We start from the raw sequence: 17373 nt of genomic DNA, 5'->3' as shown, positions 1-17373 counted from the left end.
TGAAGGTGACATGACTGCAGGAATCCAAGCAAATATATGTATACGGATTGCATGTATACTTCTGGTTCATACATTGGGTAAAGGACAGCTTGAGGAAACAGCTGGCACTTTTGCACCCCTAGAGCCCCCAGATCTTATTGGTATGCTGCCACCACCTTTTCCCAGAAGGATTTTTCACTTTTTAGCTCAAAAAGGGGAATTCTCAAAAGAAAATGTTTGTCCCAGAGCCCTTGTAGTAGCCATGATTGGAACTTTTTGTTCTGTGTAAGGCAGAACAAAAATTGTATTGGTTTGTCTCTTTTTATTCATTCAAGATAAATTTACAGGCTACAACAAGCACAACAGAACCAACTACAACTATCCCAACACCTCTCCCCTCAGCTGTTCATCCCAAGGACACCACTTCCCCATCCCAACCCCTTAGTTGAAACCATTTAAAAGTAATCAAAAATTTGATTCAAAATAATATTGCTTGATTGGAGTCCATATCTACCACTACTGCCACCTTGTTGTATCTAGTTCTTGTTTCCTTTCTATATAGAATTGCCAGGTTGCCATTTGAAGAATGAGCATTTGTCTTAGCAGCTTCAACTAAGTGGGAGATTTTGTAACTGTGACTGCTTCCACTCATTCCTTCTCTGCGACTTTTGTCTGATTGCCTCCATATATTTGCCCTACTGCAAACAGAGGAGGGGTTACAGCCTGGTAAGCACAAATAACAAGGGAGCACCCAATCAGAGAAGAAAAGCAGAGAGTGAGAGAACCTTTCTCAAAATGCCTCTATACCTTATTGTAATACCCAATGTGTGTCAGGGGCTGTTGTAGAGCACTAAATCATCTGAACAAGCTTTGAAATTCCACTAGAACTTCTTCCATTCTTTCAGGAAATTGTTTTTTTGAAGAAGAAGTCTAGTGGATCTTCAAAACTGTTCAGATGATTTGTTGCTTTAAGATAGCCCCTGACAAAGGTGATTATAATCTGTAACAAGTTTGGCATTACATCAAAGCACAGAAACACTTTGAGAGAGTGATTTTTTTGGTTTTGCTCTCCTTTCACAACCCAGTAACCTATTAATTTTGGGTATCTTTTCTGATATATATATGTGACCAGGGGATATTTTGCAGCCTTGTGGGCTCTATTTCATAGATAAATGGAAGCTTTTGTGTGCTAATCATTTCCTAAAGAAAACATTCTAATAAAGATAGATATTTGTCTATTGCTATACAAGCAGTTATTAATTAGTTCATTCTACAGTGACAGAATTCTGACATTCTGTACTGTTGTAGCTGAGAATCCAGCGCAGGATTGGCTGGATATAAGTATTTGTAGATAAGTTGTGTTTGATTCCTCAGAGTAAAGAAATCCTGGTTGTTTATCGATTAACAGAAGAATAGCCTTTTAGTTAAAGAAGGACTGAATGATACTGTTCCTCTTTTTATAATCTTATATTCACTTCATGTGTGCGTGTGCACACATACACAAGTATGTTGTTAATACTGTACAGGAAAATAATATATCCTGGTATTCAGTCGACTGAAGATGGATATACACATTTCAGAATGGGTAACCAGATTTTGTTGTTGTTAACAGATATTTGGGGTAACTATGTGCTGCCTTTTAAAGGACTTTCTCTCCTCAATGCCTTCCCCCCTCCCTGCAGCGGTGCCGTATGAATGAAGACTCTGGTTCTGATTACATCCTGCCTTGGAAGGTGTCTGAAGTCACTGATGGTGGAGGAATTGGTGTTGTGGAAGAAAGCAGAGATCCACATCTTGTTGTTGGAGACTTTGTATCTTGCTTCAGCTGGCCCTGGCAGACAAAGGCCATTCTAAATGGAAAGCAACTTGAGAAGGTAGCACTCTTACATACAGGAAGGAGGTTTTAATCACATCTGTTTGATTGCCCTGATAAGATCGGTAGGAGTTCTACATTTAGTAGAACTCATAAGACCTAAGGTGGTTTGCTTGCACACAGTGTGTAGAGCCATCTCATTGGAATCATCAGAGCTCTTCACAAGGCCACAGCCTACTTGTTCAAAGGCGTGCCCTTCTGTGCTTTCCTTATAGGGCTATGCAGTTGTATCGGTTCAATAGGAATATCGGACCAATATGACCATTATCAGAAGGATTTCCAGTAGGGCAGCAGGGAACTCAGATAGTTGGAATTCTGACTAAAATCCTTGTGGTCCTATCAGAAATTTTCCCCTTCTAATAGTAATAGGTGGGGACAGCCTAGCTGCTTGAAGAGTCTCTCTCCAAGCTGACTCGGGGCTGGTTTTAAGGACTACACCCCTGAAATCAAGGTGGGGGGGGAAGGAACCCCCCCAGAAAGCACCAACTGGTCCCCCCCACCTTCCCCCTCTGATTTTACGGGTACGATACTTGAAGTCCAAGTTGGGAACTGTCCAAGCTGCTTTCCAGCCTGGTTTTTAAGCACAGCACCTCTGAGTAGAGGGGCAACAGTAATTTCTCAGGAAGCACAAACTGGGCCAATGGATGCTTCCTGGAGGATTACCTTGGCCTCCCACCCCCCAATATGGGGGGGGTGCAGTCCTTTAAATCCAAATCTGGAGCTGGCTTGGAGTAGGGTTGCTATATTCTGGCTTTCCAGATCCGGGTGCCTAATTTGCATATTATGTAAACTGGCGTGAAAATAATTTTTGAGCAGAATAGTGACTGCACGTTTTGCTCTATAACTCCACTTCTACAAGGGCAAGAGCTTAGCTTTTAAATTTTATTTAATGAAAGCTGGAATCCGGGCGAATCTGGGTGGGCTAAGCAATCTGGGTGAGATGCCTAAAATCTGGGTGAAACTTGGAATTTCAGGGGGCATGGCAACTCTAGCTTGGAGAGACTTTCTCTCCAAGTCGGCTTCTGATAAGGATTAACTAGTCAATGCTGATGCAACACTGATAATGATAGGGTTGGGGAGGCCCTATTGGCCTCCCTGATATGTTGTTCCATATTGTCATCAGATTGGCATTTAATCTGATATTTCTGCTGGTGCACAGGTCTCCTTATAAGCATCTAGGAACTTCTTGTTCTGCACACAGCTCTGCTACTACTTCCCTGGTAAAAACTTGAGTGCAAGGGACTGGGGGTAGAACAAGCTTGTGACATCACCGAAAGGAATTAGAATGGCCTGTCTCCTATGGGACAGTACTGCATGCTTCTTTGTTTGATCCAGGCCTAGCAGGGATACATCCCAAGAGCATGTGCAGTTTCAGGGTGGATTTTTTTTGGTGATATATGCCACTAAAACAAAAGGCACAGGCTAAAAGAGGATTTCCAAAAAAGAAAAACTGGGCCCATTTGGGAGGGGATGGCAACAGAATATCGGACAGCAGGAGGAAAGTCAAGAGTGGAAGCAGGTTAGACTGGTGCTCCAGCAGTGCCATAAATCCATCTGAAAATATGTTGATGGGACAAGCAAGGGATCTGAGTGAGTCATTACTGGGGAAAGGAGTGGGTTGTTTACTGCAGGGTATGTTAGATATTTAAACAATTTCTGTGTCTGTTCAGATTGATCCACAGCTTGTTGGTGGACAGCTTTCCTATTTTTTGGGTGCTGCTGGCTTGACTGGGTTAACAGCTTTGCTAGGAATAAGAGAGAAAGGACATGTGTCTTCAGGTGCTAATCAAACCATGGTTGTCAGTGGAGCTGCTGGGGCCTGTGGTTCATTGGCTGGGCAGGTAAGCAGGTTTAAGATTAGCCTTTGACCCTTAGGATTTACCTTTTGAGATAGGCCATATTAGCTGCAGTTGGAAGTGTTTACTGTTCATCCCCCACATTCTGATATTAAGATTATCCCACAGTGTAGGCACTCCTTTCTATTCCACTGGTGTACGATGAGAAACCCAGGACCACACAGAAGGAGTGCATGCTAAGCTACAGTGTGACCTCCCACATGGTCTCAGGCTTCTCATGTTACCCTTGTTACTCCCATATTGCTGGAGTAACCTAAGAGTAAGACTTGTGGCTAACTAACAGCATGTTCCATACATCCTTTTTGCAAATGGAGAACTGAGAAATAGTGGCCCAGGTAAGGTGCTTTTTTGCTCCCTTGTGATTACTGATGTGGGACCATAGGCCCATAACCCAATTAGACTCCTAACCTAATCAGGATCATATAGAGGTGCTGGTTATCTGACCTAGCCCCTGTGGAGATACAGTGATACACTGATACAAACAGTCAGTGTCTCTACATAATCTTAGTCAGGTCACACTCATGTCAGTGATCTTGCAGGTGAACCAAGAAGAACTCAACTTGTGTGAATTAAGTGTATTTATGCCTGACCTGAAGGAAAGAGACTGATGCAGATTTCTTTCCAATTGCAACCCATTGGCAAATGGGTGAAAGCAGGCTGATTTTACTGCAGATGCACTATCTATTTTCATTTGTTAATTTGATTGTCAGCCTCCTATGAAGACTATATAGAGAAATAAAAGGATAAAAACTGATAGAGAGAAGGAAGGAGTAAAGTAGTTTGTTAGTGACAGAACAATCAAGGTAAACTAGATTTAAAAAAACAAACCATCACCAACTTGTAGCACTTACATTTATATACCGCTTTATAGCCGGAGCTCTCTAAGCGGTTTACAATGATTTAGCATATTGCCCCCAACATTTAATGCTAAAAATGGACAAACTGTAGTTGGTTTTATTTGTGATTCTTTGAAAGATAGGTGTCCTCGAGGGCTGTTCCAGGGTGGTTGGCATCTGTGGCACAGATGAAAAATGCTCCATTTTGGTCTCAGAAATGGGATTTGATGGAGCTATCAATTATAAGAAAGAGAATGTGGCACAACGGCTACGTGAGCTTTGCCCAGCTGGAGTGGATATATACTTTGACAATGTTGGTGGAGACATCAGTGATGCAGTGATAAGTCATGTGAGTATGCATGGTATCCATCTTGTGTTTTCCCTTTCAGTACTCAAGATTCTGCACATGCTGGTGGCACTTAGGGATATGTATGGAACTGGCAGGGGCCAGTTCGAAGGCGGGGGACACACACCTTTTGAGGGTGGGGAAGAGTGCACTCCCCCCGCCGCCCACTGCATTTACCCCGCCGGTGCTCTCTTAAAAAGCAGTCCGGCAGGGCGGCAGCGTACCACCCTGCCACCCTGTTCCCTCCTTGTTCCGGAAGTGACTGGAAGTAGCAATGTGCGTACACTTGTGGGGTACTTCTGGTCACTTCCAGACCGAGGAGGGAATGGGGCAGCAGAGAGGTACGCTGCCGTCCTGCTGGCCTGGTTTTCAAGAGAGCACTGGTGGAGGAAATGCAGCGGGGGTGGGGATAAGTGATCTTCCTCCGCCTTTAAAGGTTTTCCCCTCACCGCCACTTTCAAACTGGCCAAACCACTGACTGTTCAGACCTGTCCAGAGGCCCGTGCACATCCGTAGTTGCAGTTTACTATAAATTCATCTGACTGGTAGATAAAGTGAGTTTGTTCTCTACAACCTTGCCGAAGCAGCAACTTGGTTGTGATGTACTTGTGAAATTTCTTGAATGCTATGGAAGGAAATAAAGTTTCTTTCTTAAGCTTTCAGATAATTTTAAACTGACATGAACAATGCAAATATCCAACTCCAACTCCCTTTTCATGGCTTCCCATCCCTTACTGCAAAGCTTACATTTGCAGGAAGCAGTGTTTCCCATCAGCCATTGGGCACACAGCTCTTAAGCGTGTTAGAAACCAGCACTACAGGTTTCTGCCCTGATAGTTCAGTGAATGAGGGTGCAACTAGACATGCTAGTGGAAGATCTATGCTTGAATCTTCCATAGTTGAGTTGGGGATTTGGATTGGGATTGTGGGCACTGGACAAGAAAATTATCCCATGCTCCCAAAGCTGCTATTTCCCCCATGGGGAAAGCTTACAGATATTTGTGCACGTTTATTTTCCATTTGTTGATTACAGTATTTGCATCTTCCTTCAATTAATGCTTTTGTTATGGGGATGTTTTTTTTGAGAATCCACTGCAATATTTTTGTACTGGTGAGGAGGAGGAGGACTTCTTTCTCATTCTTGGGTTGGCTTATAGTTTGTTCCTTGGAGGCTGTGCAGTCATATTCCCTCTCCTGCCACAGTCCTATATAGAAGCACTTCTCTAGACATATTTAGAAAGTGACCAAGAACTGCAAGGCAATCTCCCGCATCAATGCCAATTCATTTCCTGAATCTTTGCTTTAAAGGAATGTCTCTTTTATTTCGTTGGAAGTTGTAATCCTGCAGCTCATCTAGATATAGGTTCCTGAGAATGTGGAATTATGAGGCTTAAATTAAACAATAATTAAGAAACTTCCAAAGATTCAGAACACATTTCTTAGATTTTGCCACAAAAAGGTCAAACTCCCAACAACATTTTTGCACACTGAGGTAGGCTGGACTTTAATTATATCAAGTGCATAGAGTACATTGGTAAAGTCTATTCATACATACTTTAGTATGAATAAATCAAAATAATGGCCAGCCTATCCCTACCCTTCTGTGTTATGCTGGTATTTCATGGAATACCAGGTTTTTAGTCATCTTTAAGAAAAAGCTTCCAATGTTTTGTGGCATACATTCTATGATTGGAAAGAAGCTTTCTTTTGTTCCCACCCTCCCTTGGGCTGGTTCACCTGAGGATAGATTAAATAAAAATTCACTCCTATCTTTTCATTTAGAAGAGTAAAAAACAGGAGTACAGTTCTGGTGCTTGTAACAGAATGTAGGCCAGATGAACTGAATGTTTTTTTTAGCTCTGTTTCATAACACATAATAAACACACACTGTTCCTTTGGACTGTTCTCTTAATTGGCACATTTAACTGTTTGCCATTTAATACTCTGTTAAATGGATTTTGAAACTGTGTTCTGAGGAACCTTGGGATTCTGTGGAAGCTAGTCAGGGGTTCCTCTAGGAGACGATTAGCAGTGATATTCAAACCTCTCTTCAAGATAGTTTGCTCACCAATCTAAATCTGTCACTGTAATACATAGTTTCTGGGGAATTCAGGGTATTTTCTAGAGTGCACTCAAATCATGGGAGGTCTAATAAGACTGGCCAGAGCCCAGTGTGAACTGAATATGCACCATATAATATGTTCCCAAATCCTCTGTAACTTGTGAAGGTTTTCCTGGGGGGAAAAGAATCCATATAGGAGTTTCCTTGAAGGTAGTGTGTGACAAATTATTACTCTATTAATAGTATATATTAAGTGTGTTGTTCAAAAGTGCATTGTTGGCCAATCCTGTTTTCCATCCATCAGATTTTTGTTTCTAAGAACACTTACCCTGAGGGGTAGCCCATATTTTGTAGGGGCAAAATATAAAATTGCTTATGTACATCATGTAACAGAAAGATTTGTGGTTAGGTAGAAAAGTAGTGACCTTCATTCTATTTTGTCTCCAACAGATGAAGCCAAATAGCCATATTATCTTATGTGGCCAGATCTCCCAGTACAACAAGGATGTGCCTTATCCTCCCCCTCTACCTCCTGCCATGGAAGAAATAAGGAAGAAGCAGAATATAACCAGGTATATCTTCTAGTTACCACCTGATCTGAATACAGAAGTCACAGCTTCTGGGACCTGTTGCTAAGGCTTTTGCTTGTAAGGCAGGGGTTCCCAACCTTGGGTCCCCAGACAGAGTTGTTGGCCTACAATTTCTATAATCCCAAAGGCCAACGGAACTGGGGATGAGAGGAGTTCTAGTCCAACAGCATCTGGGAGCCCAGTCTTGAGAATCCCCACTCTAAGGGGATTCTAAACATTTTCTAGATCTTCATGCTTCAACATCATTATGAAAACAGGACACTTTTATATTTACTTGGATATAGATATCAATTAGGTATTTTACAAAATCTAGCTAAGATCATTGGTGAGGAAGTATGTACACTGGAAAGAATAAAATATTTATCCTGTCCTTCCTCCAGGGAGATGATGGCAACGTACATAGTTCCTCCCATTTTATCTTCACAGCAACCCTGTGAGGTGGGCTTGGCTGAGGGAGTAGCTGCTTAATGGTCACCTAGTGAACTTCATGGCTGAGTCTGGATCTCTCTGGTCCTCTACACCACACTGACTCAAGTGCTTGAACTCTATGAATGAAGGGGCAGCTAATATGGAACTCTAGTCAATGAAGAAATGTGTGTACTGCTTCCAGCACTCAAAGTGCTATATACATGCTAAGAATCAGGGGCGTAACTACAATTAGGCAGGGGGAGGCCGTTGTCTCGGGGCCCCCCGCCTTGGGGGGGCCCCTCAGAGGCTCCCCCCCACCCAGCGCCTACCTGATCTTCCGCCGCCGAGGAGGCAGCCCTGGAAAGCTCACGGCAGGTTCTCTGCTCCGTGCAGAGAAGCCAGATAAACTCGCAGGGTCTCGGCTAAGCCTAACCTTAGCCCCGCCCAATTCCCAGCTCTCAGCTCAGCCAGGAGACGGGACTCAAAAGCGACTGGCAGCAGAGAAAGCCTCTCAGAGTGGGAGAGAGGAAGAGGGCGGAGTGGCTTTCTTTGAGGTAGAGGCTTCGTTAAAGAGAGGAAAAATATATCAGGCAATGACTAGCTAGCCTCGGCTTCAGGGGACCTTGAGTGAGAAGCGGGCCACAGAGAGATATCCTGGAGGCAGGGCTTCGGTTGGGTTTCTCTGTCTCGTTCTTCCTGTCAGTGTTCTTGTGGGCGTTGCTGAGGCTTAGGGCGACTAGCCTTTGGCTCAGGTCGGTGTTGAGCGGAGCCTGGTGAAGGGCTATCCTATCTGTTGGCGGTAGTAACGCCCCACGAGGCTTGTTTGGGCTCTGATATTCTGCGTGTTAGGATAGCATCAGGCGAATGAGCTACAGGCTCCTCCAATTTGTGAGTTAAGGTAGTACTCAAAAGCACGAAGCAACTGTGCTGCTGCTCTGTATATGATGATGGAGTAATCCCGTCTCGGGGATCCGTGAAGGCTTGCTTTCTTTTCTAACAAGAACTCTGGCAGTGTCATCGCAGACATGTCTGCTTAGGAGTATGTTCATCGCAACTTTAATTGCGGGGCGCCTCTTGTCTGGGGCAGGGGGGGCTGCCTCTCCCCCCCCCCCAGTGATGCCGCCGCCACCTCCTCCGCCTGTGCTCCCAGGTTCTGGTTCTCTTGATGAGCAAACACCATTTAAGGCTTGTTAATGGAGCGGGCCAGCGGGGGAGATAATTGTGATTCAAACAGCAATTGGTATCAACACGCCATCACAAATCTGTTGTATTAGTTGGTTCTGCTTTCGTGTTATCTATACCTTGCAACTAGTTGGGATCGTTAGCAGAGACATCCAGCCAGAGGAAGGAGAGGTAAGCGGTGACGGCGGGGGGGGGGGGTGGCATTTAAGAATCTTGTCTCAGGGCCCACTCCAACCTAGTTACGCCCCTGCTAAGAATTGATTCCAGGTATATGAACTGCAGAATGAAAGGGTATTAGATGGCGAACCTGTGCATTGTTTGTGGCCATCTGCTATCCAGAAGAGCTGAGTGTGTGTAAAGTTAGGGAGTGAACAGGAGACTGAAATATTAGGCAGGAATGTGGTAGACAAGAAAATTAAAAAAGCAAGATAAGAACAAAAGTGAGGCAAGGAACAGGAATGCATACCTATATGGGTTTACTGCAACAGTAAGGCAGGTGTTTCCTGTTCAGAGTCCATGCTTATCAGCAGCCACTGAGGAAGTCACAGTAAGAGTTAAAAGTCACGCCATCACGTGTGGCTTCTGGAGGGACAAAGAGGTTCTTATGAGACTGCTTTGTGCTGATAGACCATTCCGCCATCTAGTGGACTGACTGGCAATGGCTCTCCAGGCGTTCAGGTAGGAGCCCTTCCAAGCTTTACTTAGAAATGTCAAGAACTGAACCTGGGACCTTCTGTATGTTAAGTGTTTGCTCTGCAACTCAGCTATAGCTCAGTCTCCAAGGTTTGATCACACTTAGCTTCAAGCCTTGCTTGGCTTTTCCATATTCACAGACATTGGTAGACCCTGATTGTGAATATAGGCTACCATATACTTTCAGGTGCATTTGCAACTTCATACTTTTAAATACTTTTGACCAATTGAATCAGCATTGCTCACTCTTCTTAAAAAGACATTCTTGCCTGTGTGTGCAGCAGATCACCTTAATATTCTCTGCTTCAATCCATGACAAAGATGGCAGCCTGCATACTTTCTCTCTGTTGCAAATTTTGTTTTCCTGATTCATACCTGTTACGGTACGCTTATTATAATCCTGTGCATGTCTATTTAGAAGGAAGTCCCTCTGTGATCAGTGGGACTTACTCCTAAGTAAGGCTGAATACTTTGTTGGAAGTAAGCCCCACTGAACACAGTGGGACTTACTTCTGAGTAAACCTACATAAGATTGTAATAGGAAAATGTAATGATTGTAAGTGGGAAGGAGAGCTGGTCTTGTGCTAGCAAGCATGACTTGTTCCCTTAGCTAAGCAGGGTCTGCCCTGGTTGCCTATGAATGGGAGACTAGAAGTGTAAGCACTGTAAGATATTCCCCTCAGGGAATGGAGCTGCTCTGGGAAGAGCAGAAGGTTTCAGATTCCTGCCCTGGCTTCTCCAAAATAGGGCTGAGAGAGATTCCTGTCTGCAGCCTTGGAGAAGCTGCTGCCAGTTTGTGGACAATACTGAGCTAGATAGACCAATGGTCTGACTCGGTATATGGCAGCTTCCTATGTTCCTAGGATTGCACTGAAAGGATTAATATATTGTAAGGGCTAAAAACAACAGCTAATCTGCTATTCTGAACTAGTAACTAGCAATAACAATACTGTACTTCTCCTTTCTGAAGCCACCTAATGGTGCAGTGGGGAAATGCTTGACTAACAAGTAGAAGGTTGCCGGTTCCAAATCCCCAATGGTATATACCTATATTGGGCAGCAGCGATATAGGAAGATGCTGAAAGGCATCATCTCATACTGCATCTCATACTGAAGGAGGCAGTGGTAAACCTCTCCTGTATTCTACCAAAGAAAACCACAGGGCTCTGTGGGCACCAGGAGTTGAAATTGACTTGACTTTACCTTTACTTCCCCTTTCCACACAAAATTCAGTATCAAATGGCCCTTCTTGAACTCCTTTACAATCATCACTATCTAATCAATGACATTTCCATTCCACTCTGTCACAGGGAAAGATTTCTCGTTTTGAACTACATGGAGAAATTTCAAGCTAGTACTATGCAGCTCTGCCAGTGGATCAAAGAGGGAAAACTGAAGGTAGGTTAAAAACCTGATGGGTCATCATTTGTGCAGGTGTCTTTGTATCTCCATGAATAACTTGTTGAGTTCTGTCTACAATGAGAATAGAAGCTTTTTCAAAGATGTCTAATTGGGCAAGATAACTATTTAATCAAGAAGATTAGATGTGGTTCAGAGTACTTATTTTGATTAACCACTTCAAGTTAACTTCTTAATTAACCACATTCATATCCTCTTAACTGAAAACCTTATGAACACATTTAGGAAACAAAACAGGAGAATAAAAGAAACACTTTGATCTTTTTTTGACAGGTCAGAGAGACTGAAGTGAAAGGCTTGGAAAACATTGGAGGTAAGGTGTTGCCTGTCCTCAGCATGCCATAGTAACTTCATTATTTCTTCTTATTTTAGCTATTTCAGTTTAAACAATCTAATGTTGTGTTGAAACATCTTAATAGCTGTCTGTGGAACCAAAAGTTGCTTAAATCCAAATATTGTACCAGATATTAAGCAATAAGTAATTTTTGTAATCCATTTTCATTACATGTTTTAAATGAGCTTTTCAGGTTAACATATTAACTCGCAAAAGAGAATATAACCATACAAATCTTAATAGACTATATCTATGGACATATTTTTAGTTTTGTGGGTGGTGGTGGGAGGTGATTGTGTACAAGTGGGCCCTAAACTGAACAAAAGATGCATTATCAGCTTCTGCTGCAGGCCATCTATTTTAGCTTAACTGGTTTGTAGATTAGAGTCCAGACCATCCTTTGCGAGCTCTGGTGGGCTGTGGGGCCTGAGGCAAATCAGCCTGTGCGGGGCCACCTTCCAGTTAATTTTAATGGGGGTTAAAAGAGCGAGGCCTGGAGTGGTCACTATGCTTGCCTTGCCTTAAGGACAGCCCTGATTACAGTGCCAGTTTTACCTGATTATCCCTAAAATGAACCAGCATGTTCTATTGTATTGGTATATGAAGTCTTTCTCCCCCTTTTCAATTTCCTGGGTATTGATTTGACTGAATGCTTGTGTGCATTACCTGGTCCTTTTTAAAATAAAAAGATAAAAGAAGGTGCGCTTTTAATGGATGAAAATATTGAAGTTCAAATATTTGCATCATACCTTGAAATCTGTAAATATTGGCTGTCACTGCACAAGCTGACAAAAATGGATTTTGGGTAGTTGGGAAGTAGAATGCTTAACTGTGAAATATTTCCCCATGTTTAACTGTGAAATATTGTGCTTTATTTATATGAGGGTCATTGGAAGACATATTTTAACAGTTCAGTCTTATGCATCTTTATCTGGAAATAAGTCTCATTGAGCTCAGTGGGGCTTACTCCTAAGTTATTGTGTATAGGATTGCATTGTGCTGTTTACATATGGCATTTCCCATGTTCAAGGCAGTTTATATAAAAACATAATAGAACTATAGCTGGATTTAAAAACACAGCAGCCAAAAAGTATTATCTAGAGCACGCAAATCAGCCTCCAAAAGCCATTCAAAACAGGTGGGGCTTGTAGTTGTTTCAGAACTCCAGAAGGGAGGACTTTATATTGAGCCCCATAGGGAAGTTATTCCAGAGCCTCTGGGTAATTGTGGCACAGGCCCTGTTTCTAGCTGTTGATTTTACCTTACATAGGATAAATGGAACAGATATTTATCAAAAGATCTTAATTAGCATGAGGGTTTCTTGAGTGAGAGGCATGCTGGTCCTGGACCATGGAAGAATTTAAAGCACTAGCAGTGGGAATTTGGTCCTGAGGAGCTGAAGCAGCCAGTATTGGACAGGATCATTAGTGCTTCTCTGAGAGAGGGCAGGATGCCTCCTTGTTTCAGTGAGGCAATTATTAGACCACTCTTGAAGAGGCTTGCATTTGATCCCTCAGAACTGGGCAATTATAGGCCTATCTCCAATCTCCCATGGTTGGGCAAGGTGATTGAGAGGGTGATGGCATCTCTACTCCAGGCTATCTTGGAGGAAGCAGATTATCTGGACCCATTTCAAACTGACTTTCGGGCAGCCTATGGGATTGAGATGGCCTTGGTCGGCCTGTTGGTTGGTCTCCAATTAGGAATTGACAGGGGGAGTGTGACTCTTTTGATCCTTTTGGATCTCTCAGCGGTTTTTTAATACGATCGACCATGGTATCCTTCTGGGGTGCCTGAAGGGGTTGGGAGTGGGAGGCACAGCTTTACAGTGGTTCCTCTCCTACCTCTTGGGTAAGTTCCAGATGGTGTAGCTTGAAGACTCTTCAAACAAGAGCTCTGGTATGGAGTCCCACAAGGCTCCATACTGTCTCCAAGTACTTCTAGACCCAAATCTCTCCCTTATTTCTCAGGTTGTAGCAGTGGCCAGGAGTGCTTTCTATCAGCTTTGGCTGATATGTCAGCTATGTTCATTTCTGGAGATAAATGACCTTAAAACAGTGGTGTGTATGCTGGTAACATCCAGGCTTGACTACTACAATGCGCTTTATGTTGGGCTGCCTTTGTACGCAGTTTGGAAACTGCAGTTAGTACAGAATGCAGAAGCCATCATGGTCTCCAGGGTTGCCTGAAGAGATCGTATTACACCCATTTAAAAAGAACTACACTGGCTGCCAATGAAGCTGTTCCCACAGTCACTGGAAAGTGGGCTAAGGGAGCTTAGCCTGCTTTCCAGTGGTCGTGGGAACCACCAGGCTTGCAGGCAAGCCTCGTGCTACCAAGATGGCTAGCCTGCCTAAACCACCCTCCCCTTAAATGAGGTTAATGGAGTGAGCACTCCGTTCATCTCATTTCATTGCTCGTGTGCCGCTGCAGCGCATGGCGACACATGAGTAGACCCCCGGCTGGAACGCTGCAAGCAGTCTCCCGGGCTCGGGGGTCTCTCCAGGATGCCTCGCACACTCACGTGGGGCATCCTGGAGTTTCCAGGGGCCCCCGATCCCCGCAGTCCCTGCTGGCTCCATGACGGAGCTGGCAGTCGTGAGGGTGGCCGATCCAGCCGCCCAGCTATGAGTGTCTGCTCGTCTGTGAAGCCCGCTCTCCCCACAGAAGCACCTCAATAAGTTTCCAGGCATAATACAAACTACTGGTTATTATCTATGAAGCCCTAAACTACTTGGTCTGAGGTACTTAAGAGAACACGGCTTTCTTCATCAACCCCACCGCCTGTTGAGATCATTTGGGGAGGTCCAGTTGTGGTTGCCACCAGCTCGGTTGGTGGCAACGCAAAAACCGGCCTTTTCTAGAGTTGCTCCAGGCCTCTGGAATGTGCTTCCTAATGAAATTAGTGTTTCCCCTTCGCTGAATGTTTTTAACAAGGACATAAAAACAAACCTGTTTAGTCAGGCTTCTGGTTTATAGTTTTACGATTTTAGAGTTGTATAGCTTCAGTTTTAGAGTTTTTATTGTATTTTAAATGGTTTTAATTATGTTAATTTTTTAATATTGTGAGCTGCCTAGGGACATTTTTTATATGGGATGGTATATAAATTTGCTAAATAAATAAATATTGTTGCCACAAAACAGACTGAATAGATTTGCCATCCCGTATTCATCAGAAGACAAGCTACATCAGCTGCAGCTTCTTTTAAGTATTCTATCTTCACAGGCGTTGCAATAGTGTGAAGCAATAGGGTAAGATCCTTCTGCTCCAAAATGGTTGGAGCCTACACCACAGATTTACCTGATAAAAGGTAGTCATGGTGGCCACAGCTGCAGTTTTTAAGGAGCAAAGCAGGGTGCAGAAGAATTCCAAGGCTAGAAACCCACTGTGCTGGAGCTCTACCCAAAGCAGGCACCATGACTTATTTAAAAGCATTGGGGTAATGCACCAGCATTAGCTCTTGTCAGTTTCTCATCCCTTCACTTACAGATCCCAGACACTGTTTGTGGGCTGAAACAATTGCTTTTCTGGATGCTTAGATAAAGAAACGGAGAGCTTGATTGATCAGCATATTGATTTCACGCAACTCAGTGCTCCAGATGATCTTTCCTAGTATAGATATTGAACAATAAACTACATCAGCTGCAGTTTCTTAGTATAGATATTGAACAACTGCAACAATAACACTAAATAAGGAGGGACACCATAGGAACAAGTCTCTCCAGTTACTCAGGAACTAAAACCATAAAAGTGAACAGCCCTCTTTCTCTTCTTAAAAAAGCCATACAATCTGATATTGTTTTGTGAGCTGAGCTTAAAAAAATTAGTCTATTAATACACTGAAAAACTTACATAGGAACATAGCCTTATACCAAGTCAGACCATTGGTCCATCTAGCTCAGTATTGTTTACTCAGACTGGCAGTGGCTTCTCCAACGTTATAAGCAGGAGTCTCTCCCAGCCCTATCTGGAGATGCCAGGGAGGGAACTTGGAACTTTCTGCATGCAAGTAAGCAGATGCTCTTCCCAGAGTGGCCCTGTCCCCTAAGGGGAATAACTTATAGTGCTCACACATGCAAACCAGGGTGGAACCTGCTTAGCAAAAGGGGCAACTCATGCTTGCCACCACAAGATCAACCCTCCTCCTCTTTTCCCTTCTGGAAACACTTACCTGATCTTGCAATGAAATATAGCAATGAAACAAAAACAGCTCCTATACCACTTACATGTGTGGTGGGGATAGATTTTCAGCATCTGCCTTAATGCCAACAGAGGAGGTGTGAGACAAATATCCCAATAACATTGCTAAGTATTATTTTTGAAAGGTGTGTGGAACCAAATAGTCAGCTGGTGCAGTCAAATTCATAACTATGTGGTCCATTTGTGTCAGAAGATAGCCACGGCATTCCGTGCTAGTTGTAGCTTATGAACAGTTTTCATGGGCAGTCCACCATAAATCACATTGCAGTAATCTAGCGGGGGAGGTTACCAAAGCCTGGGTAACAGAAGCCAAATCCTGATCTCAGGAGAAAGGGATACAGCAAGCCAGCACAGTAACCTAAGATGGTAGGAAGAACTGCCATCTGAAAGTCCAGTAACGAAACAGGTTCTAGAGCACCCCGAACTGCAACTTGCTCCCTCTTCAGGGGAGTATGACCTCTATCAGGGAAATCCATTCTCCCCTCCTCGTTTAAGGCCAAACTAGATGTGACATTAAATGTCTCAGCTTATCTTCACTTTAAGGTAGCAGCCACATGAGAACCTTATCCACATATAGACAATGACACATTTAACAATACATAGAGCTTGGACTTCAGTTAGCCTACCATTTGTCTGTCTGGGTGGGGTTTCGTTTGTTAACTCTAATTCAGCAAGTAACTGTATTTGGGGACTCCTCAATTACATGAAATAGAAGCATGTAGCTGGGGATCATCAGCATATTAATATGACACAGACTGGTGCGTGATCTGCCTTAGTGCTTACACCTAGATGTTAAAGCTTAGGGACAAGATAAAACTTGCAGTTTTCTAAAGAAAAAACCCATGGGGTTGATCAACTGTTGACCAGTGCTACCCTCTAATATCAGCCAGATTGCAACCATCGCAAAACAGAGCCTTCAGCTCTCAACTGACTTAGCCAGTCCTAAAGGATGTGTGAATGATTTTGTCAAAAGATGTGAGATTATATTATACTAGCTTAACCCATGCAGAGCACCTGTGCGCTAGTACTTGATTGCTCCCCTCATCCCTCCTCCACTCGCTCTTCCCCTCTGTCTTCCTTCCCCTCCCTTCTCTCTCCCCTTCCTTCCTGAGTTAACAAATCTTGTTACCTTATCTAATTCACACAGTGGCAGTCTCCTTTTTCTAAAGGGACTCTTCCCTCCCCCACAACCCCTCTCTTCGCAGACCCTTGCCCACTATCCTTTTATATATAGAGATTCCTCTCCTCTACAATCAAGAACATCTTCTGACCAGTAACAGTTGCATTCCAACTGCCCTTAAACCATCACAGGGTCCTCCTCTCTATCTGCATATGGAATCCCCACTGCCCAATCACCACGGTGCCACAGCCTCCTTCTGCTTGTGAACTCTCATGAGAGCTGCCAGGCATGGGAATAGCCACGGGTGTGCCGCAGAGAATCATCTGTCTATCTAAAGATATATTGCTAGAGAGCAAAATGCGCACAGATGCCCTCAAATGTACCATGTAAATGGAGCTGGACGTTGACGGCATTTTGCTTACGCTGTTAGGCTAATGTCTTCTGTTCAGTTTGCCTATCTGAAACACCTAGGCA

General features: G+C 43.6%; 1 protein-coding gene and 1 long non-coding RNA gene across 7 annotated transcripts in view; one reads left to right on the top strand and one right to left on the bottom strand.

Annotated features, from left to right (window-relative positions):
- The window catches only part of PTGR2 (prostaglandin reductase 2), a 28714-nt gene that overhangs the window by 10419 nt on the left and 922 nt on the right, over nucleotides 1-17373 (top strand). For 4 of the 6 annotated variants that reach the window (XM_053286114.1, XM_053286111.1, XM_053286113.1 and 1 more), the window contains 6 exons: nucleotides 1662-1853; nucleotides 3523-3693; nucleotides 4684-4893; nucleotides 7403-7524; nucleotides 11136-11223; nucleotides 11518-11557. In XM_053286114.1, the coding sequence (XP_053142089.1) occupies nucleotides 1662-1853; nucleotides 3523-3693; nucleotides 4684-4893; nucleotides 7403-7524; nucleotides 11136-11223; nucleotides 11518-11557 (823 nt within the window). The remainder of the gene's footprint in view (nucleotides 1-1661; nucleotides 1854-3522; nucleotides 3694-4683; nucleotides 4894-7402; nucleotides 7525-11135; nucleotides 11224-11517; nucleotides 11558-17373) is intronic. The other 2 variants (XM_053286115.1, XM_053286116.1) reach the window with 2 other exon arrangements.
- On the bottom strand, nucleotides 5224-17020 carry LOC128340674 (uncharacterized). Its single transcript, XR_008313874.1, has 3 exons — nucleotides 16909-17020; nucleotides 9599-9714; nucleotides 5224-6257 (listed from the first exon to the last, which is right to left on the bottom strand). It is a non-coding gene; the product is annotated as an uncharacterized LOC128340674 (long non-coding RNA).

The sequence above is a fragment of the Hemicordylus capensis genome, chromosome 1 (assembly GCF_027244095.1).
Source record: "Hemicordylus capensis ecotype Gifberg chromosome 1, rHemCap1.1.pri, whole genome shotgun sequence".
In the NCBI taxonomy this organism is placed as follows: Eukaryota; Metazoa; Chordata; class Lepidosauria; order Squamata; family Cordylidae; genus Hemicordylus; species Hemicordylus capensis.
Note: the sequence above shows the minus strand (reverse complement) of the source record. Positions and strands in the feature narration are given on the sequence as shown.